Below are 27,945 nucleotides of genomic sequence, written 5' to 3'. Positions count from 1 at the left end.
AGCTGGGAGGAGCCTGCTGGGCAGAGGCCAGAGCTGGGGGCTCTGGAAGGTACCTGGGGGAGGTTGCACTGTGAGAATGAGCTCAAGCTGGGTCAGAGAGCAGGGCTGACTGCCAGTGCCTGCATCAGCCTCATCGCTCTCCTGGGCTCCTGGCCTGCTGGACTCTGGGCTGCAGGTCCTTCTTGAAAGGCTGTGAGTAGTGAGACAAGGAGCAGGAGTGAGGGGTGGCAGGAGAGAAGATAGAGATTGAGAGAAAGAGAGAGAGAGAGAGACAGAGAGAGAGGAAGAGACAGAGACAAAAGGAGAGAGAACGGCTTAGACAAGGAGAGAAAGATGGAAAGATAAAGAGACTGGGCGCAGTGGCTCACGCCTGTAATCCCAACACTTGGGGAGGCCAAGGTGGGAGGATGGCTTGAGGGAAAGAGTCTGAGATCAACCTGGCCAACATAGTGAGACCCTGTCTCTAAAAAAAAAAAGAAAAAAAGTTTTTTTAAAGAGACAGAGAAAGAGACTCAGAGATTGAGACTGAGAGCAAGACAGAGATAGACACTCACAGGGAAGAGGGGAAGAGGAAAACGAGAAAGGGAGGAGAGTAACGGAAAGAGAGATAAAAAAGAAAAGCAGGTGGCAGAGACACAGAGAGAGGGACCCAGAGAAAGCCAGACAGACGCAGGTGGCTGGCAGCGGGCGCTGGGGGGGTCACAGTAGGGGGACCTGTGATGGCCCTGGGGACGACGCTCAGGGCTTCTCTTCTGCTCCTGGGGCTGCTGACTGAAGGTGAGTGGGATCCCAGCCTTGTACCCAGCGCCAAGTGGCCCCCATTTCCCACTTACCTTCCTTAGACAAACCCTCTGCCCTTTTCTCGCACCCCGCTGTGTCCCCAGGCCTGGCGCAGTTGGCGATTCCTGCCTCCGTTCCCCGGGGCTTCTGGGCCCTGCCCGAAAACCTGACAGTGGTGGAGGGGGCCTCAGTGGAGCTGCGTTGTGGGGTCAGCACCCCTGGCAGTGCGGTGCAATGGGCCAAAGATGGGCTGCTCCTGGGCCCCGACCCCAGGATCCCAGGCTTCCCGAGGTACCGCCTGGAAGGGGACCCTGCTAGAGGTAAGGGATCAGAGCCTGAGACCCTCAGCCACCAGCGGAAGCTGCGGCCCTGACCTCCGGCTCCCCCTGCAGGTGAATTCCACCTGCACATCGAGGCCTGTGACCTCAGCGATGACGCGGAGTATGAGTGCCAGGTCGGCCGCTCTGAGACGGGGCCCGAGCTCGTGTCTCCCAGAGTGATCCTCTCCATCCTGGGTATGGGTGAGAGACTCCCAGGACCCATGAGTCTGGGCTTCAAGCCCTCCCCTACCCCACGACCCAGAAGTCCAAGCCCCCAGCCTCTCCTCTCCCAGACCCTGGGTACCGAACTCCAATCTTCAAGTCCTTCTCAGTGCTGGAAGCTTACCCCAGACCCTTCTCTCACCAGTTCCTCCCAAGCTGCTCCTGCTGACCCCAGAGGCAGGCACCATGGTCACCTGGGTAGCTGGGCAGGAGTACGTGGTCAGCTGTGTGTCTGGGGACGCGAAGCCAGCACCTGACATCACCATTCTCCTGAGTGAGTGTGGGTGAACTGGGTGGCAGGGGGCAGCATGAAGCCTCTGGAGTGGGAAGGGTGTGTGTTCCTGACCAGTACCCTTCTAAGGGCCCCAGAAAAGATGTCATCCCTGGGATGGGGACCCAGGAGAAGGTGTGGGGAGATGCTGAGGCCAGTGTGGGACCCAGTGGATGCGAGGGCACATCGAGGGGGGCAGCAACCAGCACAAGGCTGAGGCCCAGATAGAAATATGGGCAGTAGCGCTGATGCAGACATGAGAAGCTGAGGAATGGGGTGCATGGTACAACCCAGCAAGGAGTTGAGAAGAGCAGGGAGGCCCAGGACCCAGCACTGAAGACTGCGGCATTCAGGCAGTCAAGAAAGTCGGGAGGGGATGCAGCTCTGCCCCAGGCCCTTTTCCTCTAGAACCAGGAGGGAGGGGGCATCGCACCCACCCTGAGGACTTCCAGGCCATGCTCCCCAGAATCTATCTTGTGGGGAGTCTGGAACCCCTCTAGCCCTCTTGTTGCCCCAAGGTGGACAGACAATATCCGACATCTCTGCAAACGTGAACGAGGGCTCCCAGCAGAAACTCTTCACTGTGGAGGCCACAGCCAGGTGTGGAAACTGAAACAACCCCCCAGCCTTGACCCCTAATTTTCCCCATGGGAACCCCAGACCCCAGGGATGCAAGCATGAAGCTTGGGCTAGGTATGAACATCTGGGACACAATTATTCATCCTGACTCTCAAAGCTTCTTCATGGGGAACAGAGGTGGTGGCTCATGCCTGTAATCCCAGCACTTTGGGAGGCTGAGGTGGGCGGATCACCTGAGGTCAGGAGTTCAAGATCAGCTGGGTCAACATGGTGAAACCCTGTTTTCACTAAAAATACAAAATTAGCCGGGTGTGGTGGCGCATGCCTATACTCCCAGCTCCTCAGGGGGCTGAGGCAGGAGAATCACTTGAACCCAAGAAGTGGAGGTTGCAGTGAGCTGAGATTGTACCACTGCACTCCAGCCTGGGCGATAGAGCCAGATTCTGTCTCAAAAGACAAACAAACAAATAAACAAACAAAAAAACTTCATGGGAACCTCAGTTCTAGAGTCCCAAGCACTAAAGTTTTGGTCAGATGTGGGGCTCTCTAGGCTCCAATTCTCACTGTTCACCCCCAAAATCTCTCCCATGGAACCCTGGATCCCAGAGGAGATCAGCATGGGGACTTAGACCAGGTGTGGGGACCAGAGGTGGCATCCCCACCTCTTCTCCCTGACTCCCCAAATTTCAGATGATGACTCTGACTCTAGAACCCTGACTTCTCATCCCAGGGTGACACCCCGGAGCTCGGATAATAGGCAGTTGCTGGTCTGTGAGGCGTCTAGCCCAGCACTGGAGGCCCCCATCAAGGCCTCATTCACCGTGAATGTTCTGTGTAAGTGGAGAACTGGGCCAACTAGGGCGCTGAGGATGGGGAGCAGGCACTGGGGGGTGTGGGGGCATCACAGGAATTATGGAAATTCAGGCACTCAGAGAAACATGGGGGTTCAAAGGCAGGTTGTGGGGCCTGGAAAGAGTGGATGGGCTACTCCAGGCCCACTGAGTGACTGATATCCCCCAGTCCCTCCAGGACCCCCTGTCATCGAGTGGCCAGGCCTGGATGAGGGGCACGTGCGAGCAGGACAGAGCTTGGAGCTGCCGTGTGTGGCCCGAGGGGGGAATCCCTTAGCCACACTGCAGTGGCTGAAGGTGAGGGCAAACGCGGGCATGGGGATTGGGGAGACAGTGGGGTCTGGGAGCCGGTCCTGAGCTGGCCCAGGCCTGTCCCTGTCTCCAGAATGGCCAGCCGGTGTCCACAGCGTGGGGCACAGAGCACACCCAGGCAGTGGCCCGCAGTGTGCTGGTGATGACCGTGAGGCCAGAAGACCATGGAGCGCAGCTCAGCTGCGAGGCCCACAACAGTGTGTCTGCAGGGACCCAGGAGCACGGCATCACACTGCAGGTCACCTGTGAGTCCTGGTGCCAGCTGCCCCCCTGTCGGTCTGTGCCTCAGAGAACCATCTGTGTGTGCCCCCAAATTATGCCTACTGGATGCCAAAGATCTCAGCATCTGTCTCCAGTCCTGTTCTGTCTGGGCTGGTCTGTGAGAAATCCAGCCCAGCTTAGTGTCTTCCTTCTCTGTCCCTGCAGTTCCCCCTAGTGCCATTATTATCTTGGGATCTGCATCCCAGACTGAGAACAAGAACGTGACACTCTCCTGTGTCAGCAAGTCCAGTCGCCCGCGGGTCCTGCTACGATGGTGGCTGGGCTGGCGGCAGCTGCTGCCCATGGAGGAGACAGTCATGGATGTGAGGCGGGGGCCAGGCTCCTGGGTCTGAGCATGGAGGGGGCTGAGGGCATGACTCGTGGATAGGGAAGGGGATGGGTCCAGCAGCCTGGGGGACTTTCTCCTTGAGGACCATGGGTCCAACAGAGGGGGAGGTAGAGATGTCTCCTGTGTCCCTGCTGGGGACTGGGATGGACTCAGGCCTCTAGCACGATGGATGGGGTGCTGCAGTCCCCACGTCTGAAGCTCACTCCCTGCCAGGGACTGCATGGCGGTCACATCTCCATGTCCAACCTGACATTCCTGGCGCGGCGGGAGGACAACGGTCTGACCCTCACGTGTGAGGCCTTCAGTGAAGCCTTCACCAAGGAGACCTTCAAGAAGTCGCTCATCCTGAACGTAAAATGTGAGCCCCTGCCCTGGCCCAGCAATGCCCCCAAGCCTCAGGACCCAGCACAGAGAAAAAGTCATTCTTCCTGCCTCTCCCCCTAGATCCCGCCCAGAAACTGTGGATTGAGGGTCCCCCAGAGGGGCAGAAGCTCCGGGCTGGGACCCGGGTGAGGCTGGTGTGTTTGGCTATCGGGGGCAACCCAGAGCCCTCCCTCATGTGGTACAAGGTTGGTGCCACGCCAGGGCTATGGGGGTGGCCAGGAATGTGGGGGAAGGACCAGGCCCCTTCTCTCCTTCAGAATCTTGGGCAATCTTGGAAAAAGATTAAATTTCTTGAAAAGTACTAAAGATTCTGAGGTTTGGCAGGGAATCAGGAAAGACACAAATGCTATGAGAATTAAATGGAATCCTAGGAAAATTCTGGGGAAACAGTGAGAATTTTAGGATAAAAATTGGAATTCTAAATCAAGATTAGGCATTCTAGAGAAAAGGTAATTTCATTAAAATTAAAGAAAATTCTAGTGAAAACCCTCAGAATTCAGGTGAAATGTCAGGAATTTTAGGGAAAGACTTGAATCCCAGAAAAAAAAAAAACAAACAATGCTGTAAAATTTGGCTGGGCGCAGTGGCTCACGCCTGTAATCCAAGCACTTTAGGAGGCCGAGGTAGGCGGATCACCTGAAGTCGGGAGTTAGAGACCAGCCTGACCAACATGGAGAAACCCTGTCTCTACTAAAAATACAAAAAATTAGCTGGGCATGGTGGCGGGGGCCTGTAATCCCAGCTACTGGAGAGGCTGAGGCTGGAGAATTGCTTGAATCCGGGAGGCCCAGGTTGTGGTGAGCTGAGGTTGTGCCACTGCACTCCAGTCTGGGCAACGAGACCGAAACTCCGTCTCAAAAAAAAAAAAAAAAAAAAAAAAAAAAAAAAAAAAGGCCGGGCACGGTGGCTCACGCCTGTAATCTCAGCACTTTTGGAGGCTGAGGCGGGCGGATCACGAGGTCAGGAGATCGAGACCATCCTGGCTAACACGGTGAAACTCCGTCTCTACTAAAAATACAAAAAATTAGCCGGGCGTGGTGGCAGGCGCCTGTAGTCCCAGCTACTCGGGAGGCTGAGGCAGGAGAATGGCGTGAACCCGGGAGGCGGAGCTTGCAGTGAGCCGAGATCGTGCCACTGCACTCCAGCCTGGGCGACAGAGGGAGACTCCGTCTCAAAAGAAAAGAAAAGAAAAGAAAAGAAACTTTGGAGAAAAGCTAGTAATTCCACAGACTATCGGAAATTCATTAGTATTAAATTGAATTCTTGGGATTTGGAGGCAAGAAAATGAAATTTCATTAAAATGAAAGAGAAGCCTAATAGAATTCTAGGAGAATCCTGGGAATTAGGGAGCTACTTAAAAACTTTGGGGGGAAGACTAGAAATTATAGAAATGACAATGGAATTTCATTTTAATTGGATGGAATTCTGGGGAAGTGCTGAGAATCTGGGCAATACAAAGGAATCTGTTAAAAGACTGGGATCATAAGATATTATAATATCGGGAAAGATTCAGAAATCTATGGAAAGTTTAATTTGTGCAGCAGCAATAATAAAAAAAGGAAGTAATCTATGGAAAGACACTGGAATTAAGGAAAATTTCAAAGGAAATCTTTGGGGACAGCAGGAATTTTAAGAAAAGGAACTGAGGAACTCTGGGAAAGGCCTGGGAATTTCAAGGGAGTTTCCTGCACGTGGTGTTGGGTAAACACAGCAGAAATAGATTTTGAGGAGTGCGCTGAGAGCCTGCAGGTGGCTGCAGAGGCAGAGCAGGAGTTGGGTGTGGGACAGAAGGCGGATTCAGATCCCCAAAACTACCATGCACAGGGACTCGGGGAGGCGGGAGAGACTCCAGGGAGGGGGTCACTCAGTTCCACTCCCCACTGCTTTGCCCTAGGGGGGTGGCGCTGATGGGGGTGCTTCTCCTTATCAGAAAAAGGCTTTGTCTGGGCTGGCGGCACCAACCCAGTGGGCAGGGTAGGGGGGTTGGGGGTTGGTGGAAGCGGCAGGGCTGCCTGCGGCCCCCAGTCACTCCCGGCCCGTAGGACTCGCGCACCGTGACCGAGTCGCGGCTGCCGCAGGAGTCGCGGCGCGTGCATCTCGGCAGCGTGGAGAAATCTGGGAGCACCTTCTCCCGAGAGCTGGTGCTGGTCACAGGGCCGTCGGACAACCAGGCCAAGTTCACGTGCAAGGCTGGACAGCTCAGCGCGTCCACGCAGCTGGCGGTGCAGTGTGAGGGCTCGCACAGCTGAGGCCCGGGGGCGGACTCGGCGGGGGCGGGGCGGGAGGGACAGAGCCAGGTGGGGCAGGGACCCAGCGAACCCTGGACCCGGGGGAAGCGGGCGGAGGCGGGGTGGGGGACCCGAGACTTGGCGGAGCCTGGGGTGCAGGCGGGGTGGACGCAGACCAGGCCGCCCCTAACCTCTGAGTCTCGCTCCTCCAACCCGGTCTCCCAGTTCCCCCAACTAACGTGACGATCCTGGCCAACGCATCCGCACTGCGCCCGGGGGACGCCTTAAACTTGACATGCGTCAGCGTCAGCAGCAATCCGCCGGTCAACTTGTCCTGGGATAAGGAAGGGGAGAGGTGGGAGTGCGAGGGATCCCTCCCCTCTCTGGTCTGGCCTCGCCCCCTCCACGCATGTCCCGCCCCCGCCTAGCGCCTCTCAAGCCTCTGGCTCCGCTCGCAGCCCTGGCTTGACCCCGGGTCCACAGGCTGGAGGGCGTGGCCGCCCCACCCCGGAGAGCCCCATTCAAAGGCTCCGCCGCTGCCAGGAGCGTCCTTCTGCAAGTGTCATCCCGCGATCATGGCCAACGCGTGACCTGCCGCGCCCACAGCGCCGAGCTCCGCGAAACCGTGAGCTCCTTCTATCGCCTCAACGTGCTGTGTATGTGCCCCGGCCTGAAAGCCCCTCTCGATGCCTTCTTGACCCTAAACTACTCCTTGGGTCTTACCTTTTTTTCCTTCTTTTTCTCTTCTCTCTCTCTCTCTTTCATTTTTTGTCGCTCAGGCTGCAATGCAGTGGTGCAATCATAGGTCACTGCAGTCTCCAGCTCCTGAGCTCAAGTGATACTCCCACCTCAGCCTCCCGAGTAGCTGAGACTACAGGTGTGCGCTACCACGCTTCGCTAGTTTATTTTTACTTTTTGTAGCAACGGGGGTCTCACTATGTTGTCCAGGCTGGTCTTGAACCCCTGGGCTCAAGCAGTTCTCCTGCGTCGGCCTCTCAAAGAGCTGGGATTACAGGCGCGTGCCACTATGCTAGGCTGATTTTTTGTACTTTTAATTTTAAATAGAGATGGCATTACTCTATGTTGCCCAGGCCGATCTTGAACACCTTGACTCAAGTGATCCTCCTGCCTGGGCCTCCCAAAGCGCTGGGATTATAGGCGTGAGCCACTGCGCCTGGCCTGGGTCTTTGCTTTGACACTATCACTCTATCATTAACCCCATCCTGAAACTTGAAACTCCCGACCTTCATCCTGACCCGTGGTCCTGGGCCAACTCCTATCCTGCCTCCTCCCATCTTGCATTTGTCCTCTCTCCTCATGACTCCTGTTTCCATCCTTCAAACTGACCCTGGCTTCTGCTCTTTTCCTAAACTGTATTCTAACTTCTATCCCGAACCTTACCCCTGAGCTTAGCTCTGAACTTGTTACCTTGTCCACAACCTTAAACCCCGTCGTGACCCCAACTTTAACCCTTGAACCTGTGCCTGATCTCCAATCTGTCCTTGACCCTAACCTTAACAACAATCTTGACTCCCTGCGGCGCCCCCTCTGAAGACCGTCCAGAGTTCCTGGGGGAGCAGGTGCTGGTGGTGACCGCGGTGGAGCAGGGCGAGGCGTTGCTGCCCGTGTCCGTGTCCGCTAACCCCGCCCCCGAGGCCTTCAACTGGACCTTCCGCGGCTATCGCCTCAGTCCAGGTGAGGGAAGTGGGCATGGGGAGGGGTCCCGGGGATGGGAGGTCCTGCCAGGTCCCTTATTCTGGCCTTCCCCAGCGGGCGGCCCCCGGCATCGCATCCTGTCCAGCGGGGCTCTGCATCTGTGGAATGTGACCCGCGCGGACGACGGCCTCTATCAGCTGCACTGCCAGAACTCCGAGGGCACCGCGGAAGCGCTGCTGCGGCTGGACGTGCACTGTGAGCCCCGCCCACCATGGAAACCACACCCACCCAAGGAACCTTGCCCATTGTGGAGTTTCCTCATTGTGGGAGCTCCGCCCACCCAGGGATAGCCACCCATCCTGGAACCCTCCCGTTCTGGAAGTCCCAGCCGCGGTGTAACCACGCCCACTGCGGAACCCCTCCCACTAGAGAGACCCAGTGTGGAATCTCTGCCCAGAGAGGGTGCCCGCCTAGACACGGAAGCTGCTCCCGTCAGGAATGAGAGCCCACTGTATAAGCCCTGCTACACACACAATTCTGGAAGCCCACTCAACTCACTCTAATTATCACAGAGGCATAGTGGAGGGTGGAGACAACCTCACCAACCTTGAGAACTCTCCTCCAACTCTTTGGTATTAAGGGCAGATTGTGTCCACACCCATAACTTTCCTGGAAGCCCTAAGACATCCCTCCCACCTGGGGCCCTCTCACACCCAGACCTGTCTGGGCCCAAGTGTCTTCCCCAAGCCTCTGCCTTCCACCAGATGCTCCCACCATCCGTGCCCTCCAGGACCCCACTGAGGTGAACGTCGGGGGTTCTGTGGACATAGTCTGCACTGTTGATGCCAATCCCATCCTCCCAGGCATGTTCAGCTGGGAGAGACTGGTGAGGACCCAGCCTTTGGTGAATAGAGGTGGGGTCAACGGGTTGTGGTTTCTTGACTGTGAGTTCCTTGGGAATGGGGACCACATACATCTGTATGACCCTGTATAACTATATACTCGCCAGGGCATGCTCCCAGAATGAATAACTGTTGGTGGCAAAATGAATGCATGGATAAATGGCTAGACAGCCAGGCGAGTGGGTAGGTAGATGGATAGATAGGTCAAAAGGTAGGTAAGTGGATGAACAGGTGGATGAATGAGTGAGTGGATGGAGGAACAGATGGACAAGTGAAAGGATGGATAAATGGGTGAGTGGATGGGTGGGAAGATGATTGAAGGAGAAAAATCAGTGGATAGAGGGTAGATGATGGATGGATACACCATCAGAGGAAAGATATCTATGGAAGGATGATGGATGAATTGATGAATGGATGGGTGGGTAGATCAATGGAAAGATGAATAAATAGGTAGCTGGGTAAATGTCTGAACAGATGCATGTATTTATGGGTGTGCAAGCGTGAGTGAATAGTTGAGTGAATGGGTGGAGAGCTACAGGGGTGGATACATGGGTGCAGAGAAGGAAGACAAATGGGCGGAGGAATGAGTGAGTGAACCGATGAGTGGATGGAAAGATAAATGGATGAATGGAGAGATAAGCAGATGGATAAATGAATGGATGGATGGATAGATGGTTCCAAGCATAAGTGGTTGGGTGAATGGATGGGTAGGTGGTTGCCTGGATTGGTGGATGAAAAGATGGATTGGGTAAATGGATAGATGGATGACAGGAGAATTTTTTTTTCTTCAATACCTCTGTGGAGGGTGATTGTGGCTAGGAGAATGAGGCTACAGAAGGGACAGTTTGGGCAGTGATGGATCTGGGGCTAGACTGGGAGGCCAATTCTGGACTCTTGGGCCTCCAGGGAGAAGATGAGGAGGACCAGAGCCTGGATGACATGGAGAAGATATCCAGGGGACCCACAGGGCGCCTGCGGATTCACCATGCCAAACTGGCCCAGGCTGGCGCTTACCAGTGCATTGTGGACAATGGGGTGGCGCCTCCAGCACGACGGCTGGTCCGTCTTGTTGTCAGATGTGGGTATTACCCAAACACCTGACTTCAAGACCTGCCACTGAACCCACAGCCCTCATGTCTCCCACATAGCTCATGTTGACTGCCCATCCCCTCCCAGTTGCCCCCCAGGTGGAGCACCCCACTCCCCTAACTAAGGTGGCTGCAGCTGGAGACAGCACCAGTTCTGCCACCCTCCACTGCCGTGCCCGAGGTGTCCCCAACATCGTTTTCACTTGGACAAAAAACGGGATCCCTCTGGATCTCCAAGATCCCAGGTGAGCCCAAGCCCAGCCAGGCAGCACTCCAGCCCCAGGTCTGGACCTCCAGCCCCACTTCCCCTCCCTGAGTCCCTGCAGAGAAGGAAGACGAATGGGTGGAGGAATGAGTGAGTGAATGGATGAGTGGATGAAAAGATAAATGGATGAATGGATAGATAGGCAGACGGTTACATTAATGGATGGATGCATAGATGATTCCAAGCATAAGTGGTTGGGTGAATGGAAGGGTGAGTGGTGCCCTACCTTCTCTCTAGGTACACGGAGCACATATACCACCAGGGTGGTGTCCACAGCAGCCTCCTGACCATTGCCAACGTGTCTGCCGCCCAGGATTACGCCCTCTTCACATGTACAGCCACCAACGCCCTTGGCTCGGACCAAACCAACATTCAACTTGTCAGCATCAGTATGGAGGGGCTGTGAGGGTGTTGGGGAGGGGGTGCTCCCTGGATCCATTCCCACATCCCTGATTGGCCCTGGGCTGCCCATGTTTCTGAAACCGGAAGATCTGTGTATGTGTGAGAAAGGAGTTTTTGCCTGCCCTGAAAATCCTAATGGAGACTGGATCTTCAGGGAGACCCACAACAAAGGCAAAAGAAAAAGAAAAGAACAGAAAAAAGATGGAGAGGGGGTACTTGTTAGCTCAAGTAACTGAAAAATAGATTTTCAGGGGTTTCTGGATCTAGGTTCAGCTGTCATCAGCAACTCTCCATTCTTTTGTTGTTGTTGTTGTTGTTGTTGAAATGGAGATTCACTCTTGTCACCCAGGCTGGAGTGCGATGGCGCGATCTTGGCTCACTGCAACCTCTGCCTCCTGGATTCAAGCAATTCTGTCATCTCAGCCTCCCGAGTAGCTGAGATTACAGGCGCCTGCCACCACACCCAGCTAATTTTTGTATTTCTAGTAGAGACGGGGTTTCACCATGTTGGCCAGGCTGGTCTCCTGACCTCAGGTGATCTGCCCGCCTCAGCCTCCCAAAGTGGTGGGATTACAGGTGTGAGTCATCACACCCAGCTCTCTTCATTCTTATGTCTGCATGTCTCTGTGTTGGCTTTATTCTAAGGGCCCTCACAGTGGTCTGTTAGAATTCCCAGAGGAAACAGAATTCTTTCTCTTCCTAACAGTAGTATGAAAATACCAGGATTAGTCAGGCGTGGTGGCTCATGCCTGTAATCCTAGCACTTTGGGAGGCTGAGGCGGGCAGATCACAAGGTCAGCCTGACCAATATGGTGAAACCCCATCTCTAATTAAAAAAAAAAAAAAAAAAAAAAGCCCGGCATGATGGCATGCGCTTGTAATCCCAGTTACTCGGGAGGCTGAGGCAGAATTGTTTGAACCCAGGAGGTGGAGGTTGCAGTGAGCTGAGTTCGCGCCACTGCACTCCAGCCTGGGCAACAGAGCAAGACTCTGTCTCAAAAAAAAAAAAAATCATATATTGATTGCTTGACGCAAATGCTATGATGAGACGTTTAAAGAAACCTAACTGCTGGGTGCGGTGGCTCACACTTGTAATCCCAGCACTTTGGGAGGCCAAGGCAGGTGGATCACGAGGTCAGGAGATCGAGACCATCCTGGCTAACATGGTGAAAACCCGTCTGTACTAAAAATACAAAAAATTAGCCGGGCATGGTGGCGGGCACCTGTAGTCCCAGCTACTCGGGAGGCTGAGGCAGGAGAATGGCGTGAACCCAGGAGGCAGAGCTTGCAATGAGTCAAGATCGCACCACTGCACTCCAGCCTGGGTGACACAGCGAGACTCCATCTCAAAAAAGAAAAAAAGAAAAAAAAAAAAAAAAGAAAAGAAACCTAACCATGCCAGGCGTGGTGGCTCATGCCTGTAATCCCAGCATTTTGGGAGGCCAAGGCGGGTGGATCAGCTGAGGTCAGGAGTTCGAGGCAAGCCTGGCCAACATAGTGAAACCCCATCTCTACTAAAAATATGAAAAATTAGCTGGGCATGGTGGCGGGCACCTGTAATCCAGCTACTCGGGAGGCTGAGGCAGAATTGCTTGAACCCAGGAGGTGGAGGTTGCAGTGAGCCAAGATTGCACCACTACACTCCAGCCTGGGCAATAAGAGTGAAACTCCATCTAAAAAAAAAGAAAAAAAAAAAAGAAAGAAACCTAACCCTTCATTTTCCATAGAAGTAACCATTTGGTCTTGAATTTTTTTGCTGTTTCTTTTGGTTTTGTTTTCACTTACTTCTTTTTAAAATTATTTTTTATTTTGATGTTTAATTTGAGACAGGGTCCTGCTATGTTGCCCAGGCTGGTCTCAAACTCCTGGGCTCAAGCATCCTTCAGACTTGGTCTCACAAAGTACTGGGATTACAGGGACAGTTTGGTGTTTGCCAGAGCAGTGTTCACCATGACCTTACAGAACATGAGTATGCTGTGAACAATGAGAAGCGATTGTATATTTAAAATCATTCCTAGGGAAAACCTGGACAGAATCTTCTGGAATTCTTTTGTATCCTCTGACTGCTTTCCCATCTTTCTCCCCATAGGCCGCCCTGACCCTCCATCAGGATTAAAGGTTGTGAGTCTGACCCCACACTCCGTGGGGCTGGAGTGGAAGCCTGGCTTTGATGGGGGCCTGCCACAGAGGTTCTGCATCAGGTGGGTCCTTGTCAAGGCAGGAAGGAATGGAATGGGCTAGGGCACTTCCCTGAATTTACTATCCCCCTGTCCTGCAGGTATGAGGCCCTGGGGACTCCAGGGTTCCACTATGTGGATGTCCTACCACCCCAGGCCACCACCTTCACGCTGACTGGTCTACAGCCTTCTACAAGATACAGGGTCTGGCTGCTGGCCAGTAATGCCTTGGGGGACAGTGGACTGGCTGACAAAGGGACCCAGCTTCCCATCACTACCCCAGGTGGGAAGGGAGGCTTGGGCAGGTTGGAGTGTTCCTCAGAGGATGTGTAGGGTAGTATGGTGAAGTCAATACTATTCCCCTTTTATGATGAGTTGCTGAGGCCTATAGCTGTTAAGCAAATTGTCCAAGGTCACACAACTAGTAAAAGATAAAGATGAGATTGAAACTCAGGCAGATGAACTTGAGACCAACCGTTAACCACAACCCATACTGTCTGAATGTGATTAATGACCAAGGGAAATTAGAAAATAGTTTGAATTAAATGAAAATGAAAACATATAAAAATTTGAGGTTGCAGTTAAAGCAGTACTTAGAGGGAAATTTATAGCATTAAGTGCTTATTTTAGTTTTTTATTTTATTTAATTATTTAATTTTTTTTTATTTTTTTTGAGATGGAGTTTCACTCTTGTTGCCCAGGCTGGAGTGCAATGGTGTGATCTTGGCTCACTGCAACCTTCATCTCCTGGGTTCAAGCAATTCTCTTGACTCAGTCTTCCGAGTAACTGGGATTACAGGCATGTGCCACCACCCCCAGCTAATTTTGTATTTTTAATAGAAACGGAGTTTCACCATGTTGGTCAGGCTGGTCTCGAACACCTGACCTTGTGATCCACTCACCTTGGCCTCCCAAAGTGCTAGAATTATAGGCCTGAGCCACCATGCCCGGCCTTATTTTTTATTTTTGAGATGGAGTCTCACTCTGCCACCCAGGCTGGAGTGCAGTGGCACGATCTTGGCTCACTACAACCTCCGCCTCCCGGGTTCAAGCGATTCTCCTGCTTCAGCCTCCTAAGTAGCTGGGATTACAGGCAAGTGCCACCACGCCCAGCTAATTTTAGTATTTTTAGTAGAGACGGGGTTTCGCCATGTTGGCCAGGCTGGTCTTGAACTCCTGACCTCAGGTGATCCACCTGCCTTGGCCTCCCAAAATGCTGAGATTACAGGTGTGAGCCACCACGCTTGGCCACTTTTTGTTTGTTTGTTTTTGTTTTGAGACGCAGTTTTGTTGTTGTTGCCCAGGGTGGAGTGCAATGGTGCCGTCTCAGCTCACTGCAACCCCCGCCTCCTGGGTTTGAGCAATTTTCCTGCCTCAGCCTCCCAAGTAGCTGGGATTACAGCCATGCACCTGTAATTTTTTGTATTTTTAGTAGAGACAGGGTTTCACTACGTTGTCCAGGCTGATCTCGAACTCCTGACCTCAGGTGATCCACCAGCTTCGGTCTCCCAAAGTGTTGGGATTACAGGTGTGAGCCACCACGACTGGCCTAGTTTGTTTTTTTTTTTTTTTTTTTTTTTAAAGAGAATAACCTCAAATGCATATTCTAAGTTTTCATCTTAAGAAACTGTGGCTCATGCCTGTAATCCCAGCACTTTGAGAGGCCAAGGCAGGTGTATTACTTGAGGTCGGGAGTTTGAGACCAGCCTGACCAACATGGAAAAACCCTGTCTCTACTGAAAATACTTAGCCGGGCGTGGTGGCACATGCCTGTAATCCCAGTTACTTGGGAGGCTGAGGCAAGAGAATCACTTGAACCTGGGAGGCAGAGGTTGCAGTGAGCAGAGATGGTGCCATTGCACTCCAGCCTGGGCAACAAGAGCAAAACTCCATCTAAAGAAAGAAACAGAGAGAGAGAGAGAGAGAGAGAGAGAGAGAAAGAAGCTAATAAAAGACGAACAAATTAAACCCAAAGTAAACAGAAAGAAGAAAATAATAATGGTAAGCGCAGAAATGAATGAATTAGAAAACAGAAAAACAATTGAGAAAATCAATGAAACCAGAAGCTGGTTATTTGAAAAAAATCAATAACATTTATAAAGCTGATTAAGACAAATAAAAGGGAGAAAATACAAGTTACCAATAACAGGAATGGAAGAAGGGACGTTACCACAGACTCCACAGACATTAAGAGGATAATTAGGGAATATTATGGATAATTTTATTCCAATAAATTCAGCAAGTTGGATGAGAAGGACAAATTCCTTGAATATGATGAATATGTTACAATTCTCATAGGCACAGTATTGTAGTGGTAAATCCTTCAGAGCCTGGTTCAGAGAAGCTTGGGTTCAAATCCCCTCTCTGCTACCTCTTAGTTGTGTGACCGTAGGCAAGTGTCTCAGTTTCTAAAAATATATAGCACAGAACTTTGTGGCTCAGTTTATTTTTCTTTCTTTCTTTCTTTTCTTTTTCTTTTTTTTTTTGCAATGGAATCTTGCTCTGTCACTCAGGCTGGAGTACAGTGGCATGATCTCGGCTCACTGCAACTTCTGCCTCCCAGGTTCAAGCGATTCTCCTGCCTTAGCCTTCCAAGTAGCTGGGATTACAGGTGCATACCACCACGCCTGGCTAATTTTTGTATTTTTAGTAGAGACGGGGTTTCACCATGTTGGCCAGGCTGGTCTCAAAGTCCTAACCTCAGGTGATCCACTTGCCTCAGTCTCTCAAAGTGCTGGGATTACAGGCGTGTGCCACCAGTCCTGGCCGCAAGCTTCTTCTTTCTGTTTTCCTCTTCCTGACAGAGCAGGCTTTTTCTCAATGGAAGTAAGGACACTTTCTCACCCCTACAATCTTCTCTGCTCTTCCCCCCACCCCACTCCAGTCTTCCCTTTGAACACTAAAACATAAAGTATGACACTTGCCTCCTTTGCTTTAGAACTTGTACCTTTATTAAGGGATCGAGAGCCCAAAGTCTCTTTTGGTCAACTCAACAAATTGATAATTTGGGTGAAAAGGACCTTGCACACCGAAAGTGCTCATCAACAATTAATTTTTGGGCCAGGCATGGTGGTGCACGCCTGTAGTCCCAGCTAATCAGGAGTCTGAGGCGGGAGGATAGCTTGAGCCCAGGAGGTCGAGGCTGCAGTGAGCTATGATCATACCACTGCACTCCAGCCTGAGTCTCCAGAGTGAGACTCTGTCTCTTTAAAAAAAAAAAAAATGGCCAGGCGCAGTGGCTCACGCCTGTAATCCCAGCACTCTGGAAGGCCGAGGTGGGCGAATCACGAGGTCAGGAGTTCGAGACTACCCTGGCCAACATGGTGAAACCCCATCTCTACTAAAAATACAAAAAATTAGCCAGGCGTGGTGGCAGGTGCCTATAGTCCCAGCTACTTGGGAGGCTGAGGCAGGAGAATTGCTTGAACCTGGGAGGCGGAGGTTGCAGTGAGCCGAGATTGCGCCACTGCGCTCCAGCCTGGGTGACAGAGCAAGACTCCGTCTTGGGAAAAAAAAAAAATTGCCCGGGTGCAGTGGCTCAGGCCTGTAATCCCAGCACTTTGGGAGGCTGAGGCAGGTGGACAGAGTCTTGCTCTGTCATCTGGGCTAGAGTACAGTGGTACAATCTCAGCTCACCTCAACCTCCGCCTCCCAGGTTCAATCAATTCTCCTGCCTTAGCCTTCCAAGTAGCTGGGATTACAGGTGTGAGCCTCAAGTAAAAAAGTGTCCTTACTTGAGGTCAGGAGTTTGACACCAGCCTGGTGAACATGGTGAAACCTCGTCTCTACTAAAAATACAAAAATTAGCCGGGTGTGGTGGCTCACGTCTGTAATCCCAGCTACTCAGGAGGCTGAAGCATGAGAATTGCTTGAATCCGGAAGGCAGAGGTTACAGTGAGCTGAGATTGCGCCACTGCACTCCAGCCTGGGCAATAGAGAGAGGCTCAGTCTCAAAAAACAAATTATTCTTAGCATTAGCATTACCATTAGAATTGCTATTAATAGTATTGTCATTATTATCAGCAATTTCTAGGTATCTTTGAAATATTCTTAAGCAGTCATATACCAGTTCCCATGAATCTAATAGGCTTAAGAAGAGGCTGAGAAATATTTAAAGCTTATCTCAGATTCTTAGTGTTAAGTCACAATCTCTATATCCACCCCCCAGGTCTCGACCAGCCTTCTGGAGAACCTGAAGACCAGCTGCCCACAGAGCCACCTTCAGGCAAGTCCTCAGTCCCCTGATCCCTCCCAGCTCCCCTGAGAATGGAACCTCCTGGTCTCTGACCCTACCTCCTCTGCTTGTAGTCGCAGCTGCTTAACGACTTAGTTCTGGCCAAGCTCAGTAGCTCATGCCTGTAATCCCAACACTTTGGGAGGCCAAGGCATGTGATCACTTGAGCCCAGGAGTTTGAGACCAGCTTGGGCAACATAGCAAGACTCCATCTTTGCAAAAATAAAAAATAGCTGGGTGTAGTGGCATGTGCCTGTAGTCCCAACTACTCAGAAGGCTGAGGTGGGAGGATTGCATAAGCCCAGGAGTTGGAGGATGCAGTGAGCTATGACTGAGCCACTGCACTCCAGCCTTGGCAACAGAGGGAGACCCTATCTCAAAAAAAAAAAAAAAAAAAAAAAAAAAAGACTTAGTTCTGTCCCCACAGAATTGCAGACTTGCAGACTCCTTAGAGCTTCCTCTTTTTTCTTTCTTTCTTTCTTTCTTTTTTTTTTTTTTTGAGACAGAGTCTCATTCTGTTGCCCAGGCTGGAGTGAAGTGGCAAAATCTTGGCTCACTGAAACCTCCACCTCCCAGGTTCAAGCGATTCTTTTGCCTTAGCCTCCAGAGTTGCTGGGATTACAGGCATCTGCCACCACACCTGGCTAATTGTTGTACTTTTTTAGTAGGGATGGGGTTTCACCATGTTGGCCAGGCTGGTCTCGAACTCCTGACCTCAAGTGATCTGCCTGCCTCAGCTTCCCAAAGTGCTGGGATAACAGGCATGAGCTACGGCACTCGGCATTTTTTATTTTTTTTATTTTATTTTTTTTTTGAGACGGAGTCTTGCTCTGTTTGTTGCCCAGGCTGGAGTGCAGTGGTGCGATCTCGGCTGACTGCAATCTCCACCTCCCGGCTTCTTCTCCTGCCTCAGCCTCCCGAGTAGCTGGGACTACAGGCACGTGCCACCACGCCCAGCTAATTTTTTGTATTTTTAGTAGAGATGAGGTTTCACCGCGTTAGCCAGGATGGTCTTTAACTCCTGACCTCGTGATTCACCCACCTCAGCCTCCCAAAGTGCTGGGATTGCAGGCGTGAGCCACTGCATCTGGCCAATTTTTTTTTTCTTAGATCTTCCTCTTGCCTGGAGTGATAAATTTTCTTCTCTTCCAAATTTAGTTTAATTCCGTAAGAATTAGCTCACTCCATGTCCTGTAAGAAGCCTGCATCAGTTAGCTTTTGCTGTATAATGAACCACCCCAAACATGGGTGCTTATAGCAACATTCTTTCTCATGATTCTGAGTATGGCGGAACAGTGCTGGTCTGGGCTGGCTTAAATCATCTCTGCAGTCAGCTGGCAGCTCCACTGGACTGGGTAGTCTAGGGTTGCCCCCTTCCCACACTTCTGATAGTCATCTGGCTCTTGGTTGGAACAATGGAGATAACTGGGCGCGTGTCTCTTCTTGACTTTTTCACATGGAGGTGGTCATGGGGGTCAAAAGCAGCAAGAGAGTACATTCCAATTTACTAGCTGATTCTGTCATAGTTGTGTCTCATTGGCCAAAGCAAGTCACATGGCTCAACACAGAGTCAGTGTGGAAAGGCCCTGCACTCAAGCATGTGACTACTGGGAGACTATTGCAACCATTTGGCAAAAAATCCCCTTCAGAGCCTGAGAAAAAGGTTGCAAGTGACAGAAATGCAGCTGTTTTGTCAACATGAAAAAGAACGGCTTGGCTGGGCAAAGTGGCTTATGCCTATAATCCCGGAACTTTGGGAGGCTGAGGCAGGTAGATCACTTGAGCCCAGACGTTGGAGACAAACCTGGGCAACATGGTGAAACCCCATCTCTATAAAACAAAAACAAAAAAAATTAGCCAGGCATGGCGGTGCATGCCTGCAGTCCCAGCTACTCAGGAGGCTGATGCGGGAGGATTGATTGAGCCCAGGAGGTTGAGCCTTCAATGAGCCGAGCTCACGCCACTGCACTCCAGCCTGGGCAACAGAGTTGAGACCCTGTCTCAAGAAAAAAAAAAAAAAAAGTCTTGGTATATGAAATAAAAAATTCCAAGTGTGGCCACTTTCAGGTGCTCAAAAATCTCACCAGTGATCTGTTTCTCACCCTCTCTCAACTTTGCCTTCATCTGTGGTGGCTTCTTTCTGAGTTTCTTCAGTCAGAGGGGCAGAGAAGCCCTCCTCCACCTCCATCTTCTTGACAGCTAGTAGAATTGTCCTAAATGTTTTGTTAAAAACACACGTTGGGTCAAATGCCTGTGTCTAAACAATCACTGTGGAGAGAGGAATGGAGACTCTTGTTTTCCAGGCCGGGCCATGTGCCCACTATGGAGTTCCTGCCTGAACCCAAGACTGAGATTGGGGAGTGGCTGTTCTCCCCAGGGGAAAAAAGTGCTATTAGTAGAAGATAGGGGAGATGGCCCGCCCAACAGATGCCTGCTTAGAGGGGTTCAGCCTTGTCCTCAGGGATATAGCAGCCAAGTCAGCCTGATATTGGCTGGGATGGAAGTTGGTGGAAAGAAGTCATTTGAGGCTGGGCATGGTGGCTGGCGCCTATAATGCCAGCGCTTTGGGACGCCAAGGTGGGCAGACCACTTGAAGCCAGGAGTTCAAGACCAGCCTGTCCAACATGGCGAAACTCCGTCTATTAAAAATACAAAAAAAAAAAAAATTAGCCGGGTGTGGTGGCATGCGCCTGTAATCCCAGCTACTTGGGAGGCTGAGGGAGAAGAATCGCTTGAACCCTGGAGGTGGAGGTTGCAGTGAGCCAAGATCAGCCACTGCACTCCAGCCTGGGTGAAAGAGTGAGACTCTTTTTTTTTTTTTTTTTTGAGACAGAGTCTCATTCTGTCACCCAGGCTGGAGTGCAATAACATGATCTCAGCTCACTGCAACCTCTGCCTCCCCGGTTCAAGTGATTCCCCTGCCTCAGCCTCCCAAGTAACTGGGACTACAGGTGCCTGCCACCACACCCAGCTAATTTTTTGTATTTTAGTAGAGACACGGTTTTACCATATTGGCCAGGCTGGTTTTGAACTCCTGACCTTGTGATCCACCCCCTCGGCCTCCCAGAGTGCTGGGATTATAGGCGTGAGCCACCGTGCCCAGCCAACTCCGTCTTAATTAAAAAACAAAATAAAATAAAGAAGTCCTTGAGATGGGATTTTTTTTTCTCAGAGGCAGGGTCTTGCTCTGCTGCCCAGGCTGGAGTGCAGTGGTGCTATCATAGCTCACTGGAGCCTTGACTTATCGGGTTCAAGCAATCCTCTTGCTTCAGTGCCCAGAGTAGCTGGGACTATAGACATGCACCACCATGCTGCTAAATTTTTAAATTTTTTGTAAAGAATCAGCCTCACTATGTTGCCTAGGCTGGTCTTGAGCTCCTAGGCTCAAGCGATTCTCCCACCTTGACCTCCCAACATGCTGGGATTACAGGCATGCGCTGCAGCGCCTGACCTTGAGATGGAATTTGAAAGGCAAACAGAACTTTGCTTGAGAAGAAAGGACATTTGAGGACAAACACTTAACTATTCCAAAGCTCTGAGGTGTGAATTTGCTTCAGTGATTCTGGAAACCGCTGGTGGTTGGTTTATGTGGCTGGACAGTCCAGTACCAGGGTCTAAGTTTGGTGGGCATGGCTGGAGGCGTGGGAAGAGGCTGGACCACAGAAAGTCTTCAGTGCCCAGCTAAGGGGCTGAAGCTCCCTCCTGAGTCCAGAGTTGCGTCCTGAGTTTGCAGAGTTCAAGCAAATGGAGGACGTTTTGCTAATGGCTTGACTTAAGAAAGAAGCCACCTGCCCTTGGGTGGCAGAAAGGGTGGGCACAGAGACCTCTGCCCATCTGTTTCTCTGACCCTGGGGGAGGGACTTGGTCAGGGCTACACTTTCTCGGGGAGACCCACCCCTGGCCTACAGCCTGTTGTCTGGGATTCACTGAGGGGTATCTTCCACCCCTAGGACCCTCGGGGCTGCCCCTGCTGCCTGTGCTGTTCGCTCTTGGGGGGCTTCTGCTCCTCTCCAATGCCTCCTGTGTCGGGGGGGTCCTCTGGCAGCGGAGACTCAGGCGTCTTGCTGAGGGTGAGGAGAGACCCTTCCCTGCCAGGGTAGAGACCTGAGGGTAATAGGGAACCCTGTGGTTGCTGCATACTGAAGGTCTTCCTGGGGCCGGGGTGGGGGGCTTATATAGGGTCACTGAGCCCTTTATTCCTATTTCCTTCAGGCATCTCAGAGAAGACAGAGGCAGGGTAAGTGGGGATATTTTTCTGTAAAGAAGGCTCTGAGGGAGGTTTGGGGGAGACTGGCGGGGGGCAGCACTCAACTTCCCCCCATACCTTCATCCTGGAAGGTCAGAAGAGGACCGAGTCAGGAACGAATATGAAGAGAGCCAGTGGACGGGAGAGCGGGACACTCGGAGCTCCACGGTAAGTGGGGGTGGCCCTGGCGACCCCACAGTCAGGGCACCGACGGCGACTGAAGCCCTGCCCTTCCTGGCACAGTGGGGTCAGAGGATGGAAAGGGCTTTGTTTGTTTTTCGTGTGGGGAACAGGTCAGCACAACAGAGGCAGAGCCGTATTACCGCTCCCTGAGGGACTTCAGCCCCCAGCTGCCCCCGACGCAGGAGGAGGTGTCTTATTCCCGAGGTGAGTTAGGACCACGTCAGGATTCCCCCACTCAGAGGTACCCCCGACGCCTGGACTGGGTGCCTTGATTGTGTGTCCCTTCCACTCCAACTCCAGGTTTCACAGGTGAAGATGAGGATATGGCCTTCCCTGGGCACTTGTATGATGAGGTAGAAAGAACGTACCCCCCATCTGGAGCCTGGGGACCCCTCTACGATGAAGTGCAGATGGTGAGGAGCTTTGCATCAGCAGCCATCCTTCCTGGCTAGTGCTGGGAGCCTACCTCCTATTGCTTGTATTAGTTAGGGCCAGCTAGCTGCTGTAACGAAGAGGCCTGACCATGATCCAGTGGCTTAAAGACAGTCGGCTGGGCATGATGGTCCATGCCTGTAATCCCAACACTTTGGGAGGCCAAGGCAGGAGGATTGCTTGAGCCCATGAGTTTGAGACAAGCCTGGGCAATATAGTGACTTGTCTCTACAAAAAAATTTTTAAAATGAGCCAGGCATGGAGATGTGCACCTGTAGTCTCAGCTACTCAGGAGGCTGAGCCAGGAGGATCCCTTGAGCTCAGGAGTTGGAGGCTGCAGTGAGCCATGATGGTGCCACTGCACTCCAGCTTGGGCAACAGAGCAAGACCCTGTCTCTGAAAAAAAGAAGGCAGTCTATTTCTTTTTCAGTCAGACATGAGTGGCCCTGCTCAAGTCATCCGAGTCTACATGAATGAGCCAGTTCACTGGGGGTTCAACCCATGGGAAAAGGTGAAAGAATGTGGAGGAGGCACAACCCTACCTTGTGGCCCAGGCCCAGAAATGGTGCACAGCACTCTGCTCTCACTTCCCTGGTGGGAAGAGAGTCACATGGTCACACCCGACGGCAAAGGAGGCTGTGAAATGTGGTCTAGCTTAGCAGTGATGTGCCTTGCTGCAATTCTGCTACTGTGGAAGGAAGTAGACATGAATTTTTAAAGATAATTAGCCATATCTACTCCACTGGTTAAAGAGAGAGAAAGAGAGAATTTGGGGGCCCATTCAACTGAAAAATCAAGGCATACAATTGTCATCAGGCCCAGCTGGGCCCAGAATTTCCTCCCTAAAAATGTTTTTATGGCTAGGCATGGTCACGGCTCACATCTCTAATCTCAGCAGGCTGAGGTAGGTGGATTGCTTGAGCCCAGGTGTTGGAGACCAGCCTGGGCAACATAATAATACCCCATCTTTAAAAAAAAAAAAAAAAAAGTTAAGCCGAGCATGGTGGCTCACACCTGTAATCCCAGCACTCTGAGAGGCCGAGGTGAGTGGATTACCTGAGGTCAAGAGTTCGAGACCAGCCTGGCCAACATGGTGAAACCCCGTTTCTACAAAAAATGCAAAAATTATCTGGATGTGGTGGCACACACTTGTAATCCCGGCTACTTGGGAGGCTGATGCAGGAGAATCGCTTGAACCCAGGAGGCAGAGGTTGGAATGAGCCGAGATCATGCCACTGCACTCCAGCCTGGGCAACAGAGCAAGACTCTGTCTCAAAAAAAAAAAGTTTAAAAAATTAACTGGGCATGGTGGTGCATGCCTGTGGTCTCAGCTACTCAGGAGGCTGAGGTAGGAGGAATGCCTGAGCCAGGGAAGTTGAGGCTGCCATGAGCCCTGATTGTGCCACTGCATTCCAGCCTGAGAGACCATGTTTCAAAAAAGAAAGGGAAAAAATGTTCCCAGAAAATCTAGATTTGTATCCTACGAGATTAGAAATCTTCAAAGAAAGAGAATACCTGTTTTCCAGTGGCCCCAAATGCCCAATGCTGACACTTAATTGGTCTAGCTTGGGTCACATTCTCATCACTGAACACATCCCTGAGTCAGGGGATGGAATATGCTAACAGGAGAGGCCTAGGTCAGTTCACCATGGGATCAGGGAGTAGGGGCCAGCCCCACTCAGGTCACTGGGCTGAGAGTGGGAGAGGGACAGAGAGCTCACAGGGAAGTGAGGATGGTGGCTGTACAGGCAAAAACAACAGACAGGCACTTTGACCACCAGCCAATCCCCACCCATTGCTGCACAGTTAGGGAGATGGGACAGAACCCCTGATTTCCTGTGTGGCTTTGGCTGATGCTCTGGCACCTCTGGGCCAAGGATTTTCTTCTGTCTCTGTGAACGACCTCCGATACCGGGACTGTTGTCAGATCCTAGCTCCTCACCAGCATGGAGCAAAGCGCTGTCCATGGTGCTCGACCATATGCACTCTCTAAAGCGCAGATGGAGGCTGCACGCTTTTTCCGAAAAGGGCCGGATAGTAAATGCTTTGGGCTGTGTGGGACATACGGTCTTCCTCAAACTCTACACAAACTCTGCCACCGTAAAGTAAAAGCAGCCATAGACGATGCATAAATGAATGAGTGTGGCTATGTTCCTACAAAATTTTATTTTTGGACACCATAATTTGAACTTCATGTAATTTTTCTATGTTATCTTTTTTCATTTTTCCCCAACAATTAAAAAGTGAAAAACCGGGCCGGGCACGGTGGCTCATGCCTATAATCCCAGCATTTTGGGAGGCCGAGGCGGGCGGATCACAAGGTCAGAAGTTTGAGACCAGCCTGACCAACATGGTGAAACCCCGTCTCTACTAAAAATACAAAAAGTTAGCCGGGTGTGGTGGCTGGCGCCTGTAGTCCCACCTACTCGGGAGGCTAGGCAGGAGAATCGCTTAAACCCAGGAGGCGGAGGTTGCAGTGAGCCAAGATTGCACCACGGCACTCCAGCCTGGGCGACAGACCAAGACTCCGTCTCAAAAAAAAAAAAAAAGAAAAAGAAAAAGAAAAAAATAAAAACCATTCTTAGCTCTTGGGCAGTACAAAAAAGCAGGCGGCAGGCCATATTTGGAGCATGGGCCAGTCTGCTCTAAAGTTTGCTGAACTAAAATAATCATTTTCTCCCAGTCCTAGAACAAAACACATCCCCAGTTAGAGCCACCATTCATGTTCTTTTGTTGTTGTTGTTTGCTTTGTTTTGTTTTGTTTTGTTTTTCTCTTCTATTATGATTAGGGAACTGTTTTGGAAATTCATAGGACAATATAATCATAACTTACATTCCACAGTTGCCATACCTGATAACACGGGCTTTTAAAGTTTTCATTTTTAAAAATTTTTTTTGTTTATTTATTTTTGAGATGGAGGCTCGCTCTGTAACCCAGGCTGGAGTGCAGTAGCGCAATCTCAGCTCACTGCAACCTCCACCTCCCAGGTTCAAGCGATTCTCCTGCCTCAGCCTCCCAAGTAGCTGGGATTACAGGCATGCACCATCATGCCCGGCTAATTTTTGTATTTTTAGTAGAGACGGGGATTTGCCCATTGCACAGGCAAATCCTGACCTCAAGTGATCCACCTGCCTTGGCCTCCCAGAATGCTAGGATTACAGGCATGAGTCACCATGCTCGGCCTAAAGGTTTTATATTTCTGACATTTACATTATTTTTCTAACATGAAATCATTGGGTATCTTGGGCTTGCTTCAAAATAATCCAGTTAGTAGGGGAGGGGAACAAGATAGAAATATAGATAAATCAATTGACCAAGGGTTGCTACTGGTTTTTTCTTTTTTCTTTTTTTCTTTTTTTGAGATAGTCTCAGTCTGTCACCCAGGCGGGAGTGCAGTGGCATGATCATGGCTTACTGCAGCCTTGACCTCCTGGGCTCAAGCGATCCTCTTACCTCAGCCTCCTGATTATCTAGGACTATAGGCGCTCACCACCACACCTAGCTAATTTCTTTAAAAATATTTTTTGTAGGCTGGGTGCAGTGGCTCACACTTGTAATCCCAGCACTTTGGGAGGCTGAGACGGGTGGATTGATTGAACTCAGGAGTTCAAGACCAGCCTGGGCAACAATGGAAACCTTGTCTCTTAAAAAAAAAAATTCAAAAGTTAGCTGGGTGTGGTGATGCATGCCTGTAGTCCCAGCTACTTGGGAGGCTGAAGTGGGAGGATGGATTGAGCCCAGAAGGTGGAAGTTGCAGGGAGCTAAGATCATGCCATTGCACTCCAGCCTGGGTGACAGAGCCAGACACAGTCTAAGAAAAATAAATTTTTTTTTTGTAGATACAGGATCTCACTATGTTGCCCAGGCTGGTGTCGCACTCCTGGTCTCGAGCAGTCCTCCTGCTTTGGCCTCCCAAAGTGCTGGAATTATAGGCATAAGCCACCGTGCCCAGCCTGATATTGTTGAAGTCAGGTGATAAGCACATGGAGTTCATCATAAGCATTCATTATAATCACACTCCTTTTTTGTATATGTTGGGGTTTTAGTAAAAGCTAAAACACTTTTTTCTGGGAAGTTAAGCAGGGGCGTGTATCCCCCAGATCTTCAATGAAGACCTACAGGGCATCTCTCCATGGTTCTAACTCCACTTTTTGCCTGTCAGGGCCCCAGGGACCTCCGCTGGCCTGAAGACACATATCAGGATCCAAGAGGAATCTATGACCAGGTGGCGGGAGACTTGGACACTCTGGAACCCGATTCTCTGCCCTTCGAGCTGAGGGGACATCTGGTGTGAGAGCCCTCTCAACCCCCTTGTCCTGCACCTGCAGGAATTTACACTCCACTGGTCCCTCTCATTACAGCTTGGGCTGAGCTGGTTAGGTGAGCTCCATTAAAACCCAAAGGGACTTGGTGTCAGGGGAGGACATGGAGGGGGCTGAGTGACAGAAGACGGTTCAGCTGGTACCAGAGTAGAAACAAGGTGCATCCTGGGGTTGGCTTTAGAAACTAAACTTCTCCAAAAGGACAGGGCAGATTGTAAATGTCGTCTCAAAAATGAAATGCTGCCGGGTGCGGTGGCTCATGCCTATAATCTCAGCACTTTGCGAGGCTGAGGCGGGTGGATCACCTGAGGTCAGGAGTTCGAGACCAGCCTGGCCAACATGGTAAAACTACATTTCTACTAAAAATATAAAAAATTAGCCAGGAGTAGTGGCATATGCCTGTAGTCCCAGCTACTTGGGAGGCTGATGCATGAGAATCGCTTGAACCCAGGAGGCGGAGGTTGCAGTGAGCTGAGATCACGCCACTGCACTCCAGCCTGGGCGACAGAGCGAGATTCTGTCTCGAAAAATAAAAATAAAATAAAAATAAAAAGTAAAATGCTATTCTGAGGGTCCCTAAGTGCTTCATGAAGTAAAGTTTTCAGAAGTGGGGAAAGACATATTAAAAACTCTGTTCATTTTGCATTCCATGACGTCTGAAATAGCTAATAATAAGTGGAATTTATGAACCCATGTTGTATCCTACCTATTATTTTATTATTTCCGACAGTTATCTAACACAGGAGGCATAAACTATGACACATGTAAACATAAGTATGCTCTATAAGCATTAAAATAAACAGACAATCAAAAGAAGCTAGAGGAAAAGAATATGTACTGTGTGTGTGCTTTCGTTTATAGAAATTCTAAAATAGGCAAAACCAATCTACGGTGGCAGAGAGCACAGCAGAGGTTTCCTGGGGCCATGAGAGGAGGGTTGACTGCAAAAAGGCATGGGAGAACTTTCTGAGGTGTTGGAAATATTCTATATAACGATTGTGGTGGTGGTTGCACGGGCGCACAGATTTGTCAAAACTCATTGAACTTTACACTTAAGATCGGTGCATTTTTATTGTACATAAATTATATCTCAATAAAAGTGATTTTAAAAACCGGCTTCATAATAACAGCCCAGTAAGAGGATCCCTCCCTCCCTTCCTTCCTTCCTTCTTTTCTTTCCTGTCTTTCTCTCTCTCTCTCTGTCTCTCTCTCTCTCTTTCCCCTTCCCTCCCCTCCCCTCCCCTGCCCTTCCCTCCCCTCCCCTGCCCTCCCCTTCCCTCCCCTCCCCTCCCCTTCCCTCCCCTCCCCTTCCCTTCTCTTCCCTTCCTTTCTTGTCTCGCTTTGTCACCCAGGAGTGCAATGGCACAATCTCAGCTCACTGCAACCTCCACCTCCCAGGTTCAAGTAATTCTCTTGCCTCAGCCTCCCTAGTAGCTGGAATTGCAGGCGGCCGCCACCAGGCTCGGCTAATTTTTTGTAT

At 50.9% G+C, this 27,945-nt stretch overlaps 1 protein-coding gene across 1 annotated transcript; it reads left to right on the top strand.

Moving 5' to 3' along the window:
* Nucleotides 1-82: 82 nt before the first annotated feature.
* NPHS1 (NPHS1 adhesion molecule, nephrin) lies at nucleotides 83-27,523 on the top strand. The gene is made up of 29 exons (XM_019014386.4): nucleotides 83-777; nucleotides 885-1,100; nucleotides 1,173-1,295; nucleotides 1,468-1,596; nucleotides 2,112-2,193; nucleotides 2,903-3,006; nucleotides 3,193-3,320; nucleotides 3,409-3,580; nucleotides 3,762-3,919; nucleotides 4,159-4,303; nucleotides 4,390-4,514; nucleotides 6,372-6,558; nucleotides 6,783-6,912; nucleotides 7,041-7,213; nucleotides 8,112-8,252; nucleotides 8,328-8,468; nucleotides 8,978-9,099; nucleotides 10,022-10,193; nucleotides 10,292-10,448; nucleotides 10,706-10,857; nucleotides 12,960-13,071; nucleotides 13,149-13,330; nucleotides 17,216-17,272; nucleotides 21,232-21,351; nucleotides 21,494-21,518; nucleotides 21,620-21,695; nucleotides 21,821-21,914; nucleotides 22,011-22,123; nucleotides 26,306-27,523. The coding sequence occupies exons 1-29, from the start codon at nucleotides 720-722 to the stop codon at nucleotides 26,435-26,437; spliced, it is 3,726 nt and encodes a 1,241-aa protein (XP_018869931.2). The 5' UTR covers nucleotides 83-719; the 3' UTR covers nucleotides 26,438-27,523.
* Nucleotides 27,524-27,945: the final 422 nt, after the last annotated feature.

This window comes from Gorilla gorilla, chromosome 20 (genome assembly GCF_029281585.2).
Source record: "Gorilla gorilla gorilla isolate KB3781 chromosome 20, NHGRI_mGorGor1-v2.1_pri, whole genome shotgun sequence".
Classification (NCBI taxonomy): domain Eukaryota; kingdom Metazoa; phylum Chordata; class Mammalia; order Primates; family Hominidae; genus Gorilla; species Gorilla gorilla.
The sequence above is the reverse complement of the archived record's forward strand: the minus strand, read 5'-3'. Positions and strand labels throughout refer to the sequence as shown.

Bases quoted from the DNA above. Each gene is read 5' to 3' on its own strand.
- NPHS1 (XM_019014386.4), top strand. From the start codon at position 720: ATGGCCCTGGGGACGACGCTCAGGGCTTCTCTTCTGCTCCTGGGGCTG. The intron at 2,194-2,902 runs GTGTGGAAACTG...TTCTCATCCCAG, and splicing joins ACTGTGGAGGCCACAGCCAG to GGTGACACCCCGGAGCTCGG. The intron at 7,214-8,111 runs GTATGTGCCCCG...CCCCCTCTGAAG, and splicing joins CTATCGCCTCAACGTGCTGT to ACCGTCCAGAGTTCCTGGGG.